The sequence below is a fragment of the Mastacembelus armatus genome, chromosome 9 (genome assembly GCF_900324485.2).
Source record: "Mastacembelus armatus chromosome 9, fMasArm1.2, whole genome shotgun sequence".
Lineage (NCBI taxonomy): Eukaryota > Metazoa > Chordata > Actinopteri > Synbranchiformes > Mastacembelidae > Mastacembelus > Mastacembelus armatus.
Genome location: NC_046641.1, coordinates 10871324 through 10891677, shown reverse-complemented (window position 1 = coordinate 10891677; position 20354 = coordinate 10871324). Strand labels below are relative to the sequence as shown.

At 41.3% G+C, this 20354-nt stretch overlaps 1 protein-coding gene across 4 annotated transcripts in view; it reads right to left on the bottom strand.

Annotated features, from left to right (window-relative positions):
• rhobtb4 (Rho related BTB domain containing 4) overlaps positions 1-18432 on the bottom strand; it is a 41034-nt gene extending 22602 nt beyond the window's left edge. The window contains exons 1-2 of one of the 4 annotated variants that reach the window (XM_026321043.2): positions 18254-18432; positions 17442-17579 (exon numbers count right to left, since the gene is read on the bottom strand). Coding sequence is in view for 1 of the 4 variants with exons in the window: in XM_026321040.2 (XP_026176825.1) it covers positions 2736-2764 (29 nt within the window). In the remaining 3 variants the exon portion in view is untranslated. Of the gene's footprint in view, positions 1-2735; positions 2885-14503; positions 15587-17441; positions 18172-18253 lie in introns of those variants that run through there. The other 3 variants (XM_026321044.2, XM_026321045.1, XM_026321040.2) reach the window with 3 other exon arrangements.
• Positions 18433-20354: the final 1922 nt, after the last annotated feature.

Below are 20354 nucleotides of genomic sequence, written 5' to 3'. Positions count from 1 at the left end.
AATACTGGTGCACTAACAGAGACCTATGGGGTTTACGCTATGACAGGCCTGACTGCACAGTGAAAGTGTCAATGTGTAATTGTTGGAAGAAATGATGTATTCATGTGCAATCATGTATGCAACCTATTTTTTAACAATTTTTTTGTCAAAGATGTCTACTCATGTGAACCTGTGTATGCTCGTATGTGTGTGTGTGTGTGTGTGTGCGTGTTTTGTGGGTCTTGGAGACAGTGACTGCCACAGGCACAGCTGGCATAGACTGGTTATATAACCTGGTCTGTAGCTTCTGCTTGACTCCCTGGATGGCTGACAGTAGACCACAGACTAACACACACATGCATGTCCGCACGTACTTGCCTCACCCACTGCAGATGCTGCTGGTGTTAATGCATGTCTCGTAGCAGACGGTGATATATATACATCTATCCTAATAACCCAGAGGCTCTTAGGAAGCAGCATGTCAGCCAGTTTGAAAAAGCCTTCCATCTTTCTTATTTCTGCGGCAATAATGCTTTGTAAACACAGACAGGTTCCTGTTGATGCCCTCATTTCCTTTATCCCTCCTGATCTTCTTCCTCCTGCTCCTCCTACTCCTCCTCCTCCTCCTGTGTCTATATTTTCCACTTATTATTCCTCACCATCTCTTGTTCCACTCATTTCTATCCATTTTATTTCTATTTCACAGTTACAAATACAGAAACTTTGTAATGTCTCTCCACCTTTTCATTTACTTTTCAACTGTCATCATCCCTTTTCCCACCAATTCTTACCATTTTTTTCTCAAGACCATTCAGATAAAATAAGCAGATGAGCAGTCAATTCCTTTGTTATGATTTCAATTAACACTACACTTCTTGTTTATAGTTTGTCTCTACAGCTTCACTCAGATACATCAAAAGCTATTAATGATCAAATTCCTAGATTTATAGTATATTTAACATTCTGACACTGATGTGATAGATGTTCACTTTTTTCATATGAAAATCAGAAAATTAAAAATTTATCACTTTGTTCTTTTTCTCTGAAGTTGAGTTACAGCAATTGTGATTTACTGTAACATGGGGACAAAGAATCCAGTCAGTGACACAAATATTGCCACTTTGTCCGGAATGACAATATTCCAAGTCACATTCATAGTGTAGAATACATTTTATAAATTGGCTGTAATATAAAACCTTGGTAATTACAACTCAAAAACAATACTAACTAGCCATCAAATGAACATACCCCCAACACTACTAACCACTGATGCCACATACTTTCTCACCAAAAGCTCCACAAGACAACACACACATAAAGCATAAAACATACAGTGTACACAATTAGCTTACTCTATTGCCTCTGTGTACCTTCCATTACAGCCTGATATGGGAGTTAGAAAATTCAAGCCACCCATGTAAGGCTGGCTGAATGCTCCATGTGGGCCTGACAGTGCTGTGCTGTGCTATGTTATCTCCAAGCTGTTGACACAGTCAAAGTGTTGGGCACAGCGCCTAACCAGGACAATAAGAAGCACTGTTCCACATCAATCCGAAGGCATAAATAACGATAGCAACAATCACCAATTCATTAGGAGAGGTGGGCTTGCAACCAAAAAACAGTGTTAATGGCCAAACCACATTTATCGGCCAACTATAGGCTAATCAGTGTTTTAGTGGGGTCCGAACATTGGAAGAGTCATTTTAATGAGAATGTGGAGAGAGGATTGCAATGAGGATAATATTTAATGTTAATGTTAACATAAATAAAACAGTTAATATTAGTGTTTGCATGGTAGAGAAATATGCCAAGTTATCTCCACAAGCACATACTACAGATATGAATAACTGGACATGACTGGAAATGAAAAGAATGACCAGAGAAAAATACTTTTTTGATTAATTTTCAGGTGGATGCGAGACGCTACCTCGCTGGCCACGCAAACACCATGCGTAACACAATCCCATTCATGACGTCATAGCCACGGGATCAGCACTAGAGTGTCCGTGTGCGCGCGTGCATGCGCGAGAGTGTGGCATCTTACATATTAAGATTTAACAGATAATCCACTGTTACCTGTTTTGATCCACGTGCTGTTCCATACTGTGGTGAAGGATCACTACAATCATCAATGGAAAAACACCTCGTGTGCTCCCTCTCCCCGCAGCCATTCATAACTACCTGGTTCATTCATTTTTTTTTTTTTTTTTTTTTTCTTGTTTGGAGACCGATTCAACAAACAGAGCAATCTATTGTGTTGTCATCCATGACTGAGGAGGTAAAAGGCGGGACACACGGCGCATTTAGTGCAGTTGTAATGTGTCTCTTCCAGGTCGATGTTGTAAAAGGCAGGTGGACATCACAGCAGCATCACTGTTAAGTGTTGCGTAATGGACCAAGCCCATCCGCTGCACTACAACACCGGATCGAAATGCTCTAATAACAGCAGTCCCTGCAGCACGTGTGGGATTAATACAAAATAATAATCTTCCCTTGTAAAATAATCAGTTAATACATGTGAAATATAAGAGCCTCTGGAGGCTATTACATGGCTGTTATTAAGCCATAAGATTAAAAATCCATTAGGTACAATAAGGTCACCATGATATGAACAGAACACAGCTGGGGCTGGGGTGAAAATCTTTGGAGTAAAGGCTTACACAAACTGTGTGTAGACTGCTTTGTGCATAACGCCAATTGCACTGCGAGCATGTGACCCAGTATTCCTGCAGGTTCCTGCGGTGGAGTGTTCCTACCTTCCTACGGTTCCGGAGTTGACCCACATGCCAGTGTGCTGCTGGTTCAGCCAGTCACTCAAACCGGACAAAGACGCACAGGGAAAGAAGACGTGGTTGCGACGGTCCCGTTGTTTGTCAGAGAGCGCACATATACATGTATATGTATATATATATATATACATATATATATATATATATATATATATATATATATATATATATATAACTGCGGACGTTGCACAGGACCTGTGCCCTGTCACATCCTCCTTCTTTCACTTCACCTCGCTGCCTCGTTCATACAGCCTCTCACAGAACTCAACAAGTGTCGTCTCGCTGCTGCAGACCGGATATGAGTCTGTCTTTATTTTTAAATAGCGCCTTTTGGAATTAAACCTAAACATAACTGGCTTAAAGATTTTCCTGGTCCGAGCTACCCCCTTTTCTGTTGTTTCCCCAGCTGATTTCATTAGAGACACGCCTCCACGTCTGCGCGTCACGACACAAGGCGCTCAACTCCCGTTGTGCTGCGTTCAAGTGCCGTCTGTGAAAAAGTGACGTGTAAAATAGAGCGCGGCGCCCTCACAATAGATACAGTAGCTGCAAGACTGTATGTCTTCATTATATCTTGGAGTAGTCTTAAGAGTATGAAACAAGTTAGTGAAACTAACGTGGTATTATATAGCAACTCTGTGTTTCGTGTCATTCATTAAAGCATAAAAGTCAACCCTGGCCTTGCATTTTTCATGCCATACCAGGTTTGCTGTGCTGTAAGGTTTCTGAATGAGCATTCAACAAACGTATTTCTTTACCATAGTACAGCCTACTAAACAAAAGAGGCTGAAAACACCGGAGAGATTGTATTTATTACTTTACATGTTTAGATGTTTGTGTTGTAGAGGAGTACTTTAAGGTCTCATCAGAGATCAGAACACAAGAGCCAATGGAAACCTGCAAAGCGTACACTATAGTATCCCCGCCCAGAATCTGTCTCCTTTCCATCCTGTTAACTCAAAGTATCCCACAAAGCCTGCTGCCTTTTGTTGTAGGAGCATTAACATCCACCAATGTACTGGTTGTAAACTCTCATATTATTATTCAGAGATACGGGATAGGATGTATTGTTTTTTTAAAAAAAAACATGGCAAACATTTATCAAAAATCATTCAAATTAATTTTTAAAAGTGTACTAATACAAATATCTTTTATCTTTGCTCATGCATTGATGTCTTCCCCAATCAAAAACAAAGATGAGCTATGAGCTACACATGGGCAAAGGAGAGAATTTTTCTTCTATGGTTATTCTGGGTGTTCAGGCATAGCAACTAGCTATCACATAGCAACACAAAAGCTACAAAAGCCGATAGAGCAGCCAAGAAAAAGGCAGCTCATGGACTGCTGTGGAAAATACCCAGCCTTGTGCCCTCTTATTTTTCCAACATCTCATTGGCTGGGAATTCATTCCTGGAATCTTAACACTGTACCAGAGTTGAAAAATGCTGCAGAGAAAATACCTCGACATTCTGCCAGCAAAACTATTTTTACTAAAACTTAAATGGCTCTGTAAACATGATGTTATCCAATTGAAGACTTTGCTTTTTTTTTTTTTTTTTTTTTGACAAGCACTTTCTTTTTAGTCCTTTATGGCTATTTTGGCATTTTCAGATATAATGTAAATGAGGATTTTGTACTGGATTATATTTTATCTAATAATTCATTTGTGGCATATTGCAATGTTTGGTCATGTGGGGACCCTGAACTGTCTGATCTCCAAACTTTCTTTCATGAGTGTGGAAGAATGAAGACAGACATCTACTGGTAAAATGTGGTACTGAGCCTCCTGAAACAAAAGAGGTAGGTTTTAAACTCTCTCTGTTACATTATGACAGTGTCATAATGAAAAGCAGTCACTCAAGACTACTGATCCAAAAGCCTATACATTGTTGTCACAAATCATAGCACAGACTATACACCTCAAGAGAAAGAGTTTAATGAATCAGGCTCAAACAACAGATCTGTGACTTGGTACTTATACTGCTCAGCCACAGAAATGTATGTTGTCACTTATGTTCTTGCATGCAACGTGCAAAAGCACACATGTACTGACTCAACACCAACACCACAATTAAGTGAAAACGAGTTCAGTGTGTAACTAGTGGAGATATCTGTTTGTCTTGAAGGCCTGAGAAAATACTGCCCGCTGACCTGGCTGGCATGGTCAGAAAGGAACAGCATGAAAGATGGGCTGGAATGCTGCTGGAGAAAGCAGGGGTTCAACAGCACGGGCACTGCGAGAGCTTAGAAATGTGGAGAGGCAGCTCTTTTGTTGGAGACGTGTACTTGTGAGAGAACTTTCAAGCAGCACAGGCTGAGGTGTCTGGCCTTTTCAGCTACAGTAGTACAAAAAGGACTACGTTGTTTACAAGCTTTATCGCTCTTTTATTAACTGTGTGGGAAGTCTACTCCCAGGCTCTTACACTTTAGTGAAATTAAACTTGGGAGAATGAGTTGAGATCATTCTTTGGCATGACTTCTTCAACAAGGAGTGTCCTGCTGCTTGAACAAATACTCAGCTTAGTCTGCATTAAAATATGCAAGGTTTAAGGATTCAAATTTAAATTCATTTATTCAGATAAAGAAGCTTTGTTCAGGAAAAGCACAGGTATTATCCAATATGCCTCAACAACAACTATTTATTTATATAATTAATTTATATCAAGTATTAATTTAGAATAATGTATATTTAGGTGCAGGTATATCAGAAGTTTTTTCTTCAAATGTATGCTGAGGATTCCACATTATACACACATGGTGTTTAATTTTGTCAAAAATTTGCCATTTTGTAAATGTGGTACTTGTTCTTACAAAATAATTGCCAGTGCTTCAGATGACATAATGGGTTTATTTAATGTTAAGCAATGAATATCAGGTATCTGACTATGGAGCATTTTGGAATGAAACTCTTCCCCTCGTGTCATGCCCTCCCACAGGTCGCTCAATATCCAGCAGGCCCGCACACCCCATGCCCCAGCATTGTACTGAAACTGTTCTAAAGCTGTCAAAACACTCCAGCTTCTCACACTCCCCATATCCACAGAGAGTTCGCCTCAAACACACACCATCCCGAGCATCAACACACACATGCAACACATTAAATAAAAAACACTCTACATGCAGCCCTGTACACTGACACAAGTAGGTCAGAGCTGCAGTGGGTCTTCCAAACAGTCCCTGCAACACCACAGAACTGATAACAGTATCAAAGATTACATTCTACCTTCAGCCCTGACACACATACACTAAACACATGAACAAACATTACACACCACATGTACATACAGCATGTGCATGTACAGTCTAAAATCATGGTTTGTTTTTTCAGCAGGATTATTTTGGAACAAAAAAAAAATCTGTTAACAGAGAAAATACCTTTGGTTCTTCTAAGAAAATTTAGAGGTCAAAGGTCAAGGGTCAGAATGGAGTGATTGAGGCCATGTGAGTTACGTGGGAAACATGCAGTTTTGAAATTCCCTAATGAAAAACTGACAAATGTACAGAAATATACATACAGTATGTTTGAGCCAATCTCTGGCATTGGTGTTTTTTCACTCCCACTCTTAAGCTCTCTCTCTCTTTCTCTCTCTCACACACACACACACACACACACACACACACAGTTTGACATGGAGAAGTGGTTGAGATGTGTTGCCGGAGCCGGCCCCCTGGCCTGAAACACAGTGTATTTTGTAACAGCCAGCTATTTGGTGATAGTTGATGGGCATGTTAGCAGGGTGTGAGTTTATGTGAAAAACACTGAACAGTAGATAAAGCCTCGGAGAAAGTACAGGAAGAGACAGACAGAAAGTTCAAGTAAGAAGAGGGGCCCCTGATTGGGCATTTGATAAGTTGTCATTAGATTAGCTTATCTAGAGTAAGTTGGAAAATTTCATAATTGTGACCAGCTGTTCCTTTCCTCATCACATCCTAAGAAGATAAACACTATGCTAGAGTAAAAGTCTACAGTGTATTTGTCATTAAATGTTCTGCTTCCAAAATTCTGTTTTGTGTTAGGGAGACACATATCCATATGTTCTTCTGACATAAATTCATTTTGAAAACATTTTTATGTAGGGTTCATTTTTTACATCTGAAAAATGCCGTGACAGACCATTTTAAATAAATAATACAATTATTAATTGTACAGTCATAAAATTTTAAAAGTAAAAAAAAAACGATGTGTTATTAAGATTTACAAGGTATCTTTAGGTCTCCAAGATCAGACATAGACGACATGTCACTAGCGATTACTACCCCAATGTAAATATGACTCTGGGTGATTCAAGTCTTCAGTGACAACAATACTGATGTATGATCAAGTCAAGTCTGTGCTACTGATGATGGGCCATGATGGTGGAATATGTCAGGAATGTAAAGTGACTTGAGGTCCCAGGGCAAAGGCTGGATAGAGGTTGGAATAGCTGAATAGAAAGGAATGATGGAGGGTGAGGTGAGTGAAGGAGAAAGGCACTGCTGAGGGTGTATGGTGGTGTGAATGAAGGAGGGGGTATTGCTCTGCCTGCTGTCTGTTTGAGAATAAACAGACCTCTGATTATGATATTAATGCCACCTTAGATGTTTCTCAGTGCAGTGCCTGTTTTTTTGCAAAGTAGCGCCTGGTTTAAACAACACAGTGCTGCATATTCCTCACTGTCACTAAATAGCAGCCCGCAGACTGTCCATTTAGAGTAATGTGTCATCTGGAACACCCATCCACCACCACTAACAGGATATCTGCCAACATTAGCCCACACCTACTGTATGTCAAATTACCTTAACGTGACCTCAAGCACCCAGGTCAAGCAGCTCTGCAGAATAAGTATAAGAAAACACACTGGTAAAGAAAGATGAGTGCTTTTGGGGCCTTTTATTTGACAATTAGTTTTCCTGTCTGTTTAAAATCTTCTCTTTTTTAAATCTTCTGTGGTGTACACAGCAGGTATTGTCTGCCCTGGAATATACTGTCTGATATTGACATTTCATAGGCATGTTTACTGTGCACAAGTTCATGCATTAGTGCATAATGACCCGCATGTACATGAAAAACTTTGATCTCCTGCTAACACAAAACACAATATTAAAATCACAGACACATGCATATAAACAAATACACATGCACACTCTGCAGGACAGAGACACAGGTTAGTAGAGGTGCCTCTGATGCTGTGGCTGTCAAGTGGCAGGGCTAATCTTGTTAAGGCTCTCTTCAGCTGCAGGTCCAAAGTCTTAAAGTGATAGTTCACTTTGCTGAAAATCCAGTACTATTTGAACTTCAATAATATCCCTAGCATTGGGTCAGATAATTGTAGTGTTTGCACGGTTCATAATGTACTACAAGTGTATGGGTTTCACACTATAGTTTGTTTTTTTGTTTTCCAATATTAGAAACAAAGGTAATGTTAAGAAATGCATCAAACCATCCAACCAGTGGCCCCACATGTACTAAATGGAGTTAATGCTCCTGCAAAGTGAAGGTTACTTTAATTGACTTGGGAAGTGACGACTGAGCCAGTTAGGAGCTTGGTGGATTCATTGGCTGTGTGGGTCTATGGGTATTATAAGAATGGAAAATAGCTAGGTGCATAGGTCAAAGGCTTGGAAATGACATCAAAGTTCAGAATCAGGTTAAGGAATGAGACTGAGATAGATGTCCAATGGGGACAAAGATCACAAAGGAAGTGAATTTTAGACCAATATCAGAGTTAAGCTTGGGGGCTAAAGTCAGAATTTAGATTAGGGACCCAACACGAGCAGGAATTTGCCATAATGACATGGATGGCAGCTGCTAAAGACTACTATTAAAGAAAAAACATGCAGAGACTGAAAATCTCATATGATCTTGTAGGCATTCCACTGGCTCTGGACAACATGAATGTTATATAGGGTTTGCATAAAGCAGTGCAATAGCATTCAGATACATACACATAGTATTTAAGTTTATAACCTAAATATTCTTCATCCATTCATTTTCTGCTTCCCCTTACTGAGATCTATATCAAATCTGATGCTAAAGCACAGAGGAACAGAGGAACAGAGGAATAGATTCATGATTCGTACAGTACATGACTTATCACAGTCATAATGTCAACTATCCTTGCAATATCATGCCTCGAACCAGTTAACAAGTGGAATCTATTGCCACCTCTGAGTAGATTAATAAAACTTAAAACCCATATCCAACACTGGTTCAATGTCAGATTGAACTCACTTTAATCCACCAGATACAGTATACTGCCTAGAAAATTCTTGATATGTCCTTTAATCAGTCTATCCACAGGGACTAGAGAGGAGCAGTAGTGCAAAGTGTCTTAAAAAGATTTTGTTCCTGGAGCTTGTTAATATGGTTAGAGCAGGGAAAAGATAAAATGATGGGATATTAGAATTAGACTTTTAAGACCATATGAAAATTCAAATGTTAATCTAAAAGTGGTAAAGGTGCACCATTTTATAGTCTTACTTTAGAATGATCCACTGTGGCATCTAAAATGATGGGTGGATTTTATGAGTAACTGTTGAAATTACATGCACATAAATGCAAATTCCTGTGTAATGTGAAAGTAGTTAATACTATGTAACAGTATAGAGCTTTGACTGACCCAGCATACAGCAAGTGCCTTGACTATTTTTCATTGCAGACAGGTTACCTCCATGGTGAACATCATGCTCTATAGCACTGTATACTATAAGGCACATTTAAAAGCATTATTGACCAGCCCATTAATGGCAGATAAATGGGTGGTCATAAGGTACTGTAATGGGTAGCCTTCCAGGATATTTTCCTAACCATACACACAAACTATTACTCCAAACTGAACCCTCAATGCTAACTGTCGTAATCTTCGGAATGTCAGCAATCTCTCTAAACTTCAGACAGGTCCACAGCCCCGACTCACACCCTGGTGAGGATATATCAGACTAAATTGTCGACTGGGGCTGAGATCAGACAACAAAAAACAGGAAGAAGTGATAGGAGCAAATGAGCTCTCATTCCTAGATAGTGCACAGAGAAAGAAAAGTATTGTATCATGCATCTTTTAAACAGGTCATGCTGCTAGGTTTAAGAATTTATGAATGTACTGTAAATGCAAAGAAACTGCAAAGCTTGGACCAATGTGACAGTAAAGCAGGGAGAGAGAGGTATTCATCTGGCCGTAGCTCAGGTCAGTCAATATACCAGCAGAAACAGCCTGATCAAACAGAATGTGAAGCCAAGCCAAACACCTCTGGACTTCAGTCTGGTACAGAGAAGCAGAGCTGCGGGCCCGCCGAGATCGCACTGCACACAGTCAGCACGTCGACCCAGCACGCTCTGCAGAGGTTCTCACTCTCTGGCTCGTGACCCCTTAAAATGAATAATGGTCTACCTGCAACCCTTCATCTTTGAGCCTTGATGGGTCCTGATGTATGAAGTGTATTAATGTAAAACTCAACATTGTTCTGGATTATTCAACTTCACCTCCCTACTTCAGTCTGAAATATCTATATTGGTATCAGACTAATCCAGTAACAGTCTGCTTCTATTTAAAACATGCTGTTGCTCACAGATACAGGAATAGAGAGGAGCAAACTAAGGGGAGGGAAAGAACAGGACTGCACAGTAAAAAGCAAAAATCACAGACAGACAAATAAACACATTACAGAAAGCTGAAGTGAAACAGGAAGGTCCTTTGTTGTGTTTACTTCAAATAGCCTGCATGTTGTTTATCCATTTGTGCTGCACAGTTAAGAGTTCCTCGTATTGTGTTGCACTTGCACAAACAAAAACAAACCTGTTGTGTAGTGAAAACATTACATCTCGCTGACAGAGCATAATAGAAATGCATTTATCTCAATGTCAAAGTAGTTTTGATTTTATACAATAGGGCTTTGAGTGGGTTTTATAACGGTCAAAGCCTTTTCCCAGGCAGTGGAGGAGACATTTAATCCTTCAACTGGCCTGTGAACACAAAAATTGCCGAACGTAGAGATAGAGTTTTTAGCTGGCAGTACTGGAATAGACCACATGCTGCTCGAATCAGTAAAAAAAGATGCTCCTCAAAGTTGCGGGAATGTCATTAAATAAAATGCCACATGCACGCATGCGCGTACGCACTCCCATAGATGATACACTATACACAGTAGGCAACCGAAAATAGTGTGATGGAAAAATCTATATTGGTGTCTGGTTGTTTCCGCACTGCTGTGCTGTGGCCTGATACAGCCAACATGTAATACTCAGCCACCCTGTGACTACATGTCATTCACTTGCCAAGCTGCAGCATGGCCACACAGGTTTTAATCATTTGAATAAGGGCAAGGGGTAAGGGGAGTGGAAGCCCTTTTGGATGGTGCATTATTGTTGATCCCAGCTAATCCTAACCACTTATGAACAGAGGTCATTCAGACCAGAGAAATATTCAGATGAAACACACTGAGATACATCAACAGTTTGCACCCAAAATTCAACATGTGCTTTTCTGAGTATGCCCCATATAATATTACATGGCTTTTAACCATTCTGTTTAGATATCCAGTGCACCCTGACAGCTGTAACGGAGAATAACAATGTTCAGGAAGTCTGTAGTTCCATTTGCCCTCTTGACAAATGCCTCACTGTCAGGCAGCACATAATATGAAATAGGAATGATACTGAATATAAATTAGGTGGATATGTTCCAGTGAGAGACAGAGAAACAAATAGTTAGATTGTTTCATAAAAGACCTTTATCACAAAAATGAATAAAACAAATGTCTTGTCCTGTTGTTTTATTATCTTCATCAACATACAAATTAAAACTCAAAAATTTCTTTCACTGCATGTGTGCCTTTGAATTGTATTATTCTAATCCAATTATCAAAGAGTCATAAAATTAAAGTAACCTGACTTTTTAGGTTTTATCAGCTTTTCTTTCAGTTTGTTTAAATCCCTTAACTATGCAATTACTAAAAATAGATCCAAGATGAAGATGGAAAACCAAACCACATAATGTGTGGTGAGTCAGATTTTCATCAGTAAACCACAGAGACTGGAGTCAGACAAACACTGATTTGGATGACAGAACTCTCATTTGCAACTAGTTACCCTCAGTTTCATATCTGATTCATCCATTCTGGTGATTCTGTGTGTGTGTGTGTGTCCGTGAAAGAGAGAAAGACAGAGAGACAAGAGAGTGTCATTCAGGTTGCATCAGCCTCCTGAAATTGCAAAAATCAGGCAGTCCTCGATGAAATGCCATGTGGCTGACTACAAGTGCAAGAACAACAACCTTAACCTGTGGAAACACAAAACCGCATGAATACACAAACAAACACAATTACGAATTACAGTCCTGTGGTTTTATGAGTGGCTTGGCCAACACTGAAACTGGTCTGACCCCGATTAGCAGGAATGGCACCCTTGGGTGTTTCTCTCACCACAGATTAGTCTAAAGCCTCCAGGTCTTACTCAGGCTGAGACAAAGACACATAGAGATTCAGAGAGCATATGCATGTGTCACTGCGTCTGTGCCTATATGAAGTAGTTTAATAATTTGGGTTTAGAAGTTCATCTTGGGTAGCATGGTGGCTGAGTGGTTAGCACTGTTGCCTTACAGCAAGTAGGTTGTGGGTTCGCACCCGGCCTTTCTGTGTGGAGTTTGCATGTTCTCCCTGTGCTTGTGTGGGTTTTCTCCAGGTACTCTGGTTTCCTCCCACAGTCCAAAAACATGTATGTCAGGTTGATTGGTGACTCTAAATTGCCCATAGGAGTGAGTGTGAGTGTTGAGGTTGTTTGTCTCTATGTGGCCCTGTGATGGACTGGGGACCTGTTCAGGGTGCACCCCCACCTGCAACCCTGGTTAAGGAATAAGCTGGTATAGAAAATGGATGGAGTGCATCTTTTCTGTGTGAGTCATTGTCTATATGTGTATGTCTGCTAATGAGTCTGGGTGTGTTGGAAGTTTCTGAATGCGTCCCTGTGATGGTGTGCGTTTGTTGGGAAGGCACAGTAGGGAGCAGTCTAAAAGGAAAATGCACTGCATGGTGGGAGCATTCGGACAAATTGGATGGTCTCTGGGTGCAATGAAAGCACCTAACTGGCAAAACAAATGAGCATCTGAGGCCGCAGACAAACCAGAGTGACTAGATACACAACCTAACCATTGTTCTCAAATTGTCCCATTAAAAGTGACAATCAGTTGTAGGCAGTGATAAAAAAATGACACGAAGGCAAATGTCTACATGACAATGGTACCTCCCAGAACTTTTTGCAAAAAAAGTAAATGAAACTGGAGGAACACTCCCTCAACCTAGTCACAGCCAGTCACTGGTGCTGGTGAAGGCGCTAATTGGGGTTTCTTAATTCCCACTTAATGAAAGCCACAGCCGCTGAGTAGAGTGTGTGTGATGGGATGTGGGTCGCTGTTATTACTGGAAGACAGGTGGATAGACGGGTTGACAAGACGTGTAAACACACAGGAAGATACAGACAGAGAAGGCTTGCAAGCATCCAAAATGAGAGCCACTAGAAATTACCACTGCATGTGAACAACACGGAAGCCACGGAACTGTTTGATCCCATACAGACATGGGAAGTAGCTGGTGTGTGTATCAGCCTCCTAACTCCTGTAGGGTATGGAAGGAGACAACCACACCCATTCAGCCACTCTTGTACACCACAACACACACATGCACACAACACACACACACACACACACACACACACAACTACCAATATAAAACTCTCAGACGACCTCCTATGGTGCAAAATGCAACACTCGAATACCTAGTTGGCGCTTCCTCAGACATATGACTTTGGAGCCAATTCACCCAAGGGGAATGGCTTTCTGCCACAAATGAGAGAAGCAGATGCTAAAGAAAGCAACACCCAGGGATCGAATTGCATAGAGACTTGCACACATACCAAAATATGCATGTATAATGCATGCATATGTATATGTTGCACAGCAGGATACATTTGGTGCAGTAATACATCCGCACCACTATGATAAACAGAAGCACACACACAACACAAACAGAAACATGAACATAAATAGAGCAGAGCCACAGCCAAGTAACCAAGCTGTGCCTTTTGGTGTCTGTGGCATAACATGTCTCTGCCTGAGCGTACGTGCAATCTCACACACACACACACAAGTGCCCACAAACTAGAATTCATTCAGTTTATAACATGGATTTGGTGAAATGAAACCAACATTAGGATTGAAAAATATATAGGACAAGAAAAAAACGCAGAAGCAATCCTTATATACAAAGTGAGGTTTGTGCACATTTCTAGCCTAAAAATGTGAGTCCATGGTCTTAATAAATAATGTCACTATAAATAATAATAGGATAAAAACAATTGTCTCATTTTTCCTCCACTCAAATGTTAGCTGACCTGAACCTGCTATCCCAGGCCTGTGGTAACTAATATGAGGCCAAAAAACAGAATCACTACAACTGACATTTTGAAGTGGAATCAATAACCTATTTTGAGGTACAACATTGATTTTGTTAATTAATTACAAACCTAAAACACTGACCAGCCTGACATTGACAACGCATTGCAAAAAGATCTAGTTGCATAAAACCTTTGGCCCAGAACTCTTTCCCCATATTCTGTCAACACCGAGGTTGCGTAATACTCCTCCCTATCACTGCAGCCATCCTGTGTCTCCGGACACAACCCATTGTCAGACTCTTCCCTCAGCAGCCATGACTGAATGGAGACACCCTCCCTAAAAAATGAACTGACACTCTTTATCTCCTCTCACCATGTTGGTCTTGCTCTATCGTATCCTGTCCTCGCTGGAGATGCAACACCTTCTTATCCAAGTCTCTCAACACACAAACAAATCATTCCCTCACACATGAGCAGTTGGGTCTTGTAACGGTGTGTAATACTACCTACATACATAAAATCACATGGCAGACATGCAGGGTATTGGGTGTATGCACAAAAACTGTTATAACCATATGTTTATATTTTTGTTTATACAGCTTTTATTGTTTAGTGGGCCAGACTAATAATGACATCTGTTTACTCATTGTAATTCAGACCAGCTGCAGAGGCCTATAAAGCTAATCAAACTCACTCACACACACACACACAGAGTAAAAATAGGGAGAGTGGGAGTGTGAGTGACATAGTGCTGTGGATTACCACATTAGTGGATGTTAAGATAGATGTTCAAAGGAGTTTCCCATGTGGCATTGGGTCTGAAAAAGTTGAAGGTTTATTGGTCTGAAAAGTATTTTCTTCACCCACTTGTCTGGAGGGTTTGTCTGTTTCTATTTTAATCTGTTCTATTTCATTTGTTTGCCATCTTTTCAGGTCAAGTTTAGAGGAGGGGTGGGGTGAAAAGAGCATTCAACTAATGTTTCATCCTCTAATTTATCATGTTTTCAGTCATTTGCAGTCTATTTCCTGACATACACTTTCAATGATTTGCTGTGTTTCTCAGTCTCTATTACTCACTCCCCCAGTCTGCTCTGCTCTAATTTCCCTTCAGCCAAAACCCCTTCATGTCCCTCCTTCTCAGGATCTGCACTCTTTTTTCCTCCCTTTCTTCATCTTTTCTCTTTCTTTTCTTTCTTTTCTTTTCTTTTCTTTTCTCTTCTCTTCTCTTCTCTTCTCTTCTTTTCTCTTCTCTTCTCTTCTCTTCTCTTCTCTTCTCTCATCACCCAAGGCTCATGTTCCTTAACTTTCCCCTAGCTGTCTGCTCTTGCGTACTCGTTCTTTGCTCACTGACACCCTGTTTAAAAAACAACCATTGAGGCAGCCAATAAGAAACAAACTGTACAATTGCCATCACAGCACAATTCCTTGCTTCCTCTCTCTTTCTCTCTCTGTTTCCCCCTTGCCCCTCCCCCCACAGTGTTTTCTCCCTCTCCAAAACTAACTTCAGAGGACAAACATCATGTGGTGCTGGTAAGAGAAGACACTGTTGTATGCTGACTGTGAGCCTCGGTTAGTTTTTTTTCTGTGTGTGAATGCCTGTGTTGGCAGCTAAAGGTGTTTGTGCATGCATGTGTATGAGTGTCTTATGTGGTTAACTTTAATAATTACATCTCTCAATCCATGCATACAACACATAGCTGCTAACATAAATGCATGAACACCACCCATGCATGGGAACCTGCTTCATATCCTGTGCCCTTTTTTCATCTAAACCATTTTTACAGTAGGAACTATACTGCCCTGCACACATCTCACAGCCTCCAATCATTATGGTGGCTGTGAGAGGAGGTTCTGGTTAAACAGCATACTAGCCTATGTGTGTGTGTGTGTGTGTGTGTGTGTGTGTGTGTGTGTGTGTGTGTGTGTGTTGGCAGTATGTGCGTTCATATAGCCGCATGTGTGTATGTAATATTGCTCAACTGACACAAAGGCAGAACTTCTTATATGTCTCCCAGCTGTGTAGACTTGGCTCATGTGTTGGCCATCCAGCTGCCTGGAATGCTTGATGTAAAATCCGACTGGAAAGCCCCGTTTAACCACATACACACTCCCAGTCTCTACTGGAGACAACCTCTGAGTAAGGCCTCACCCCAAAGGCAGAATGGATCAAATTCCACAGCTGATAGAAAAACACAGAGGAGTGGGATAGAGAGGAGGAACTGATGTCAACTGTATCAGACCATTGCCCCCTCTCCCTTCCCTCCAGCGCAAACACACACACACACTATCTGTTTTCTGCTCACAGAGTAGGAACTTTTAACAAAAGGAAACCAAAACTCAGGAAATGTTTGGCTCTTATGGGCAGTGTTGCTGTGGCTGATAACTGGGTGATGTTTCGGCGGTTGTCAAATACCAAGCTTCCTTCCAAGCTCTTGGTCTTTATGTGCTATGGCACATACAGTAACTGCAGTGGTTTTGTTCTGAAGGCAATGAGTGGTGGAGATATCTAATTCTGTATTTGAGCAAGCAAAGCATATTAGACCTTTCTAAATCAGAGACTGACTTGTGATGGGTTAGTGTATCACCAAAGAGAAGCTGATTAGAGCAGAATAAAGCTGACATAGCCAAAGAAAGATATAATGCAGCTGTTTAGAGACATAGAGTGAGGGAGTTTGAGATAATAATAAGATTCTTGCAATTTAACATTTTCCCTTCATTGACTGCATAATGACTACATATAGGCAGAACAATGCTTAGCTTTATTGTATTCAGGTTAAGGAAGTCTATGACAAGTAATATGTACTGCCATTTTTTCTAAAACATGAAATTTATTGTCAATCTGCAATCATGGCGTGATAGCTCTCAGAAATCATTTTGTGAGTCTACCAATTTTTAATTGTTAAATAACTAAATAAATAAATGAACTGTGGCTTTGAGCCAGGGGAGCCATGACTTTTATCAAACTTGTGCATCTTTTGTCTAGTCTGAAAAATAAACACACAAAGTTGTGTGTTTGTAGGTTCGGAAGGACAAAAGACAGCTCAGTGCACCTACTCTCAGATGCACTAAAAAGCCTCAACAGATTTTTTTTTAGTCTGATAAAAAAAAAAAAAAAAACAACAAAAAAAAAACAGTCTGTTAATTCAACCCCAAGCTGATGCAAACCTGTGCACACCCAAAACTAACTGAACCATTATACACCCTCTATCTGTCCACACACGTGGTCTGCACTGGGGACTGTTAGGTCGCACATCGCAACTTATAACAAGTAAGCGACTGTGTGTAATAACCCCCCACCCTAGGGCTCCTACCTTTGGAAGACAACTCTGGAATCAGGATCGGGTCTCTCGCCCGTCGAGGTCCGCTTTCTGTCCACACCTCTGCGCTGCTCTTTGTCCCCCCTTCAGTTTATTCTGGGCAGCTCTGGTCTCTCGCCTCTCCCCATTAAACTGCAAGGCACAAACACATGCGATCAGCTCTCGGCATTCCTCTGCATGAGGACTCGTAACTCAAACGTTTCAGCCCTCGCTCGGTCGCAGCCCGGACTCCAGCGTCCTCAGATTATCGGCTCCGTTTCTAAATGCGCGTGTTTATTGAACATCTGCCAGAACTGACAGAAGAAAAACACGCCCGACTGCTGTAGCCGAGAGACGCCAGGAGGAATGTAATTACACGAAGACTGCTGCATATTGCAAAAACCCAGCAGACGTGCTTTTGTTTGCGAGGCCCCCGCTATTGTGCCCTGGGATGTGTCTGGTTCGGCTGTGGTCCTGATGCGAGTTTTTTTTTTCCGTCGCTTTGTTGTTTCTGTCACACCTACAAGGAGGGAGCACATGGAGGAGGGGACCCCACTTTCTTTTGTCTGCCCGTTTTTACACAGCCGTCCTGGGAGACTCTCTTTTTTTCAATAACGAGTCGATACAGACCTATAATGAGTTTGTATCAGCTTGCATGCATTTGATCCTCATCACATCTGTCTGATCTCATCTGATCTCTATCGGCCCCTGTTTATTTTACTTGTTTACTATATTTAAAAAATAAAACGCACATCTTGAAATATAAAAAGTCACTTTGCCTTTCGTTGTACCGCGCCCTTGTTTGTAATCCAAGTCCGCTATCTCACCAAATTTCTCGCCCGAAGTTTGTCCTGAAGCCGCTGTCTCTGTCTCTCTCCTCCCCTTCCCTTCTTCTCCCGTTGTCTCTTCCAAGCGGTGGCAGAGCCCAGTTATGTTTCACTCCAGACCAGCCTTCACCCACAGTACGCCAGCTCAGTGACGACAGGCTCAGTCCCCTGGTGCCACACCCATCCATTCATAAAGTAGAGAGCGTGTCAGCCACGGGGCTGGACAGAGCGATGCTCCAGCTGGGACTGACTGTGATGGAGTTTTAGAGACTCATGCTTCTCCTGTGTGTCTCATATTCCTGTGTCTCAAGTGGAGAATGTGCAGCCATTATGGACTTTGGTAATAGAGACAAAGATGAAAAGTTATTTTTGTTTTTTTGTTTGTTTTTTTTTAGTTTCTATGAACGCCCGTGTTATTGGTTCGAAATGTGCGGTTCTCCCCTAGTCCTACAGTATATCCTGAATAGCAAACAGTTTGAATTTCACATGCAAAATTAGAGTTGGAAAACTGTTGGAAAAGTCTTTTATAAGCAATTGATCATTTTTAGGAAAAAATAAATGTGTTGGCTGGGGCAATAAGATGACTAACAAGAAATTTAAACATACCCCTTTAGGCTTCTGGCTACTATAAAAGCCAATTTTAACAATGCTCTGAAATTTCATTAACCAAACAAAGGATTGATTGTTATTGCTAGTACAATTACTAGCAACTACACTTGTTATGGCTAAAAGAATATCCACAATAACAGTATGCACAGTGTAAGGTGACACTTACTGCACTGTACTGTCATGTCAATACAGTTTAATGTATGTATTCACGGAGGCTGATGCTTAAACTGGCTCTACTGCTTGAGCAGGTCCCACTTGGTCAGGACTTCATAATACCCACCTGTTGGACCTGTCCATTTATACAAGGTTGCATAGCATTACACAATCACACAATGCATTTCTTAGCTAGAAAGCATTTACACCTTTATTTTTATCCTTAGATCTACACACCCAGTTAATTTTGAAACAATGTGGGTAGGTCACCGCCCTCAGGAAAGATGCAGCCTACACCCATTGTTCATCAATCAGCTGTCACGTGTGTGAGTCCTACCCGTCCTATTCAGATATTACATTAATTGTGCATCTTGACATTTTATGATTTCAAAGAAAGTGAACCACTAAACACCACAGCGTCTACTGTGGAACAAATTAGTCTGCTGACATGGTCCTCCTCACCCACACCAACTATCCTCATGTCCTCCTTCACTACATCCAAGAACCTCCTCTTTGGTCTTCCTCTAGGCCTCCTTCCTGGCAGCTCTAACCTCAGCATCCTTTTACCAATGTATTCACTGTCCCTCCTCTGAACATGTCCAAACCATCTCAATCTGGCTTCCCTGGCTTTTTCTCCAAAACATCTACCATGAGCTGTCCCTCTGATGTCCTCATTCCTGATCCTATCCATCCTTGTCACTCCCAGAGAGAACCTCAACATCTTCAGCTCTGCTACCTCCAGCTCTGCCTCCTGTCTTTTTCTCAGTGCCACTGTCTCTAAACCAGACAACATTGCTGGTCTCACCACTGTCTTGTCCAACTTTCCTTTCATTCTTGCTGACACTCTTTTGTCACACATCACACCTGACACTTTCCTCCACCCGTTCCAACCTGGTTGCACACGTCTCTTCACTTCTTTTCCACGCTCTCCGTTGTTCTGGACTGTTGACCCTAGGTACTTACAATCCTCCACCTTCTTCACCTCTACTCCCTGTAACCTCACCGTTCTACTTGAGTCCCTCTCATTTACACACATGTACTCTGTTTTACTGCGGCTAACCTTCATTCCTCTCCTTTCCAGAGCAAACCTCCACCTCTCTAGATTTTCCTCCACCTGCTCCCTGCTCTCACTATAGATGACAATGTCATCTGCAAACATCATGGTCCACAGAGATTCCTGTCTAACCTCATCTGTCAGCCTGTTCATCACCACAGCAAACAAGAAGGGGCTCAAAGCCGATCCTTGGTGCAGTCCCACCTCCACCTTGAACTCCTCTGTCACCCCTACAGCACACCTCACCACTGTCTTACAGCTCTCATACATGTCCTGCACCACTCA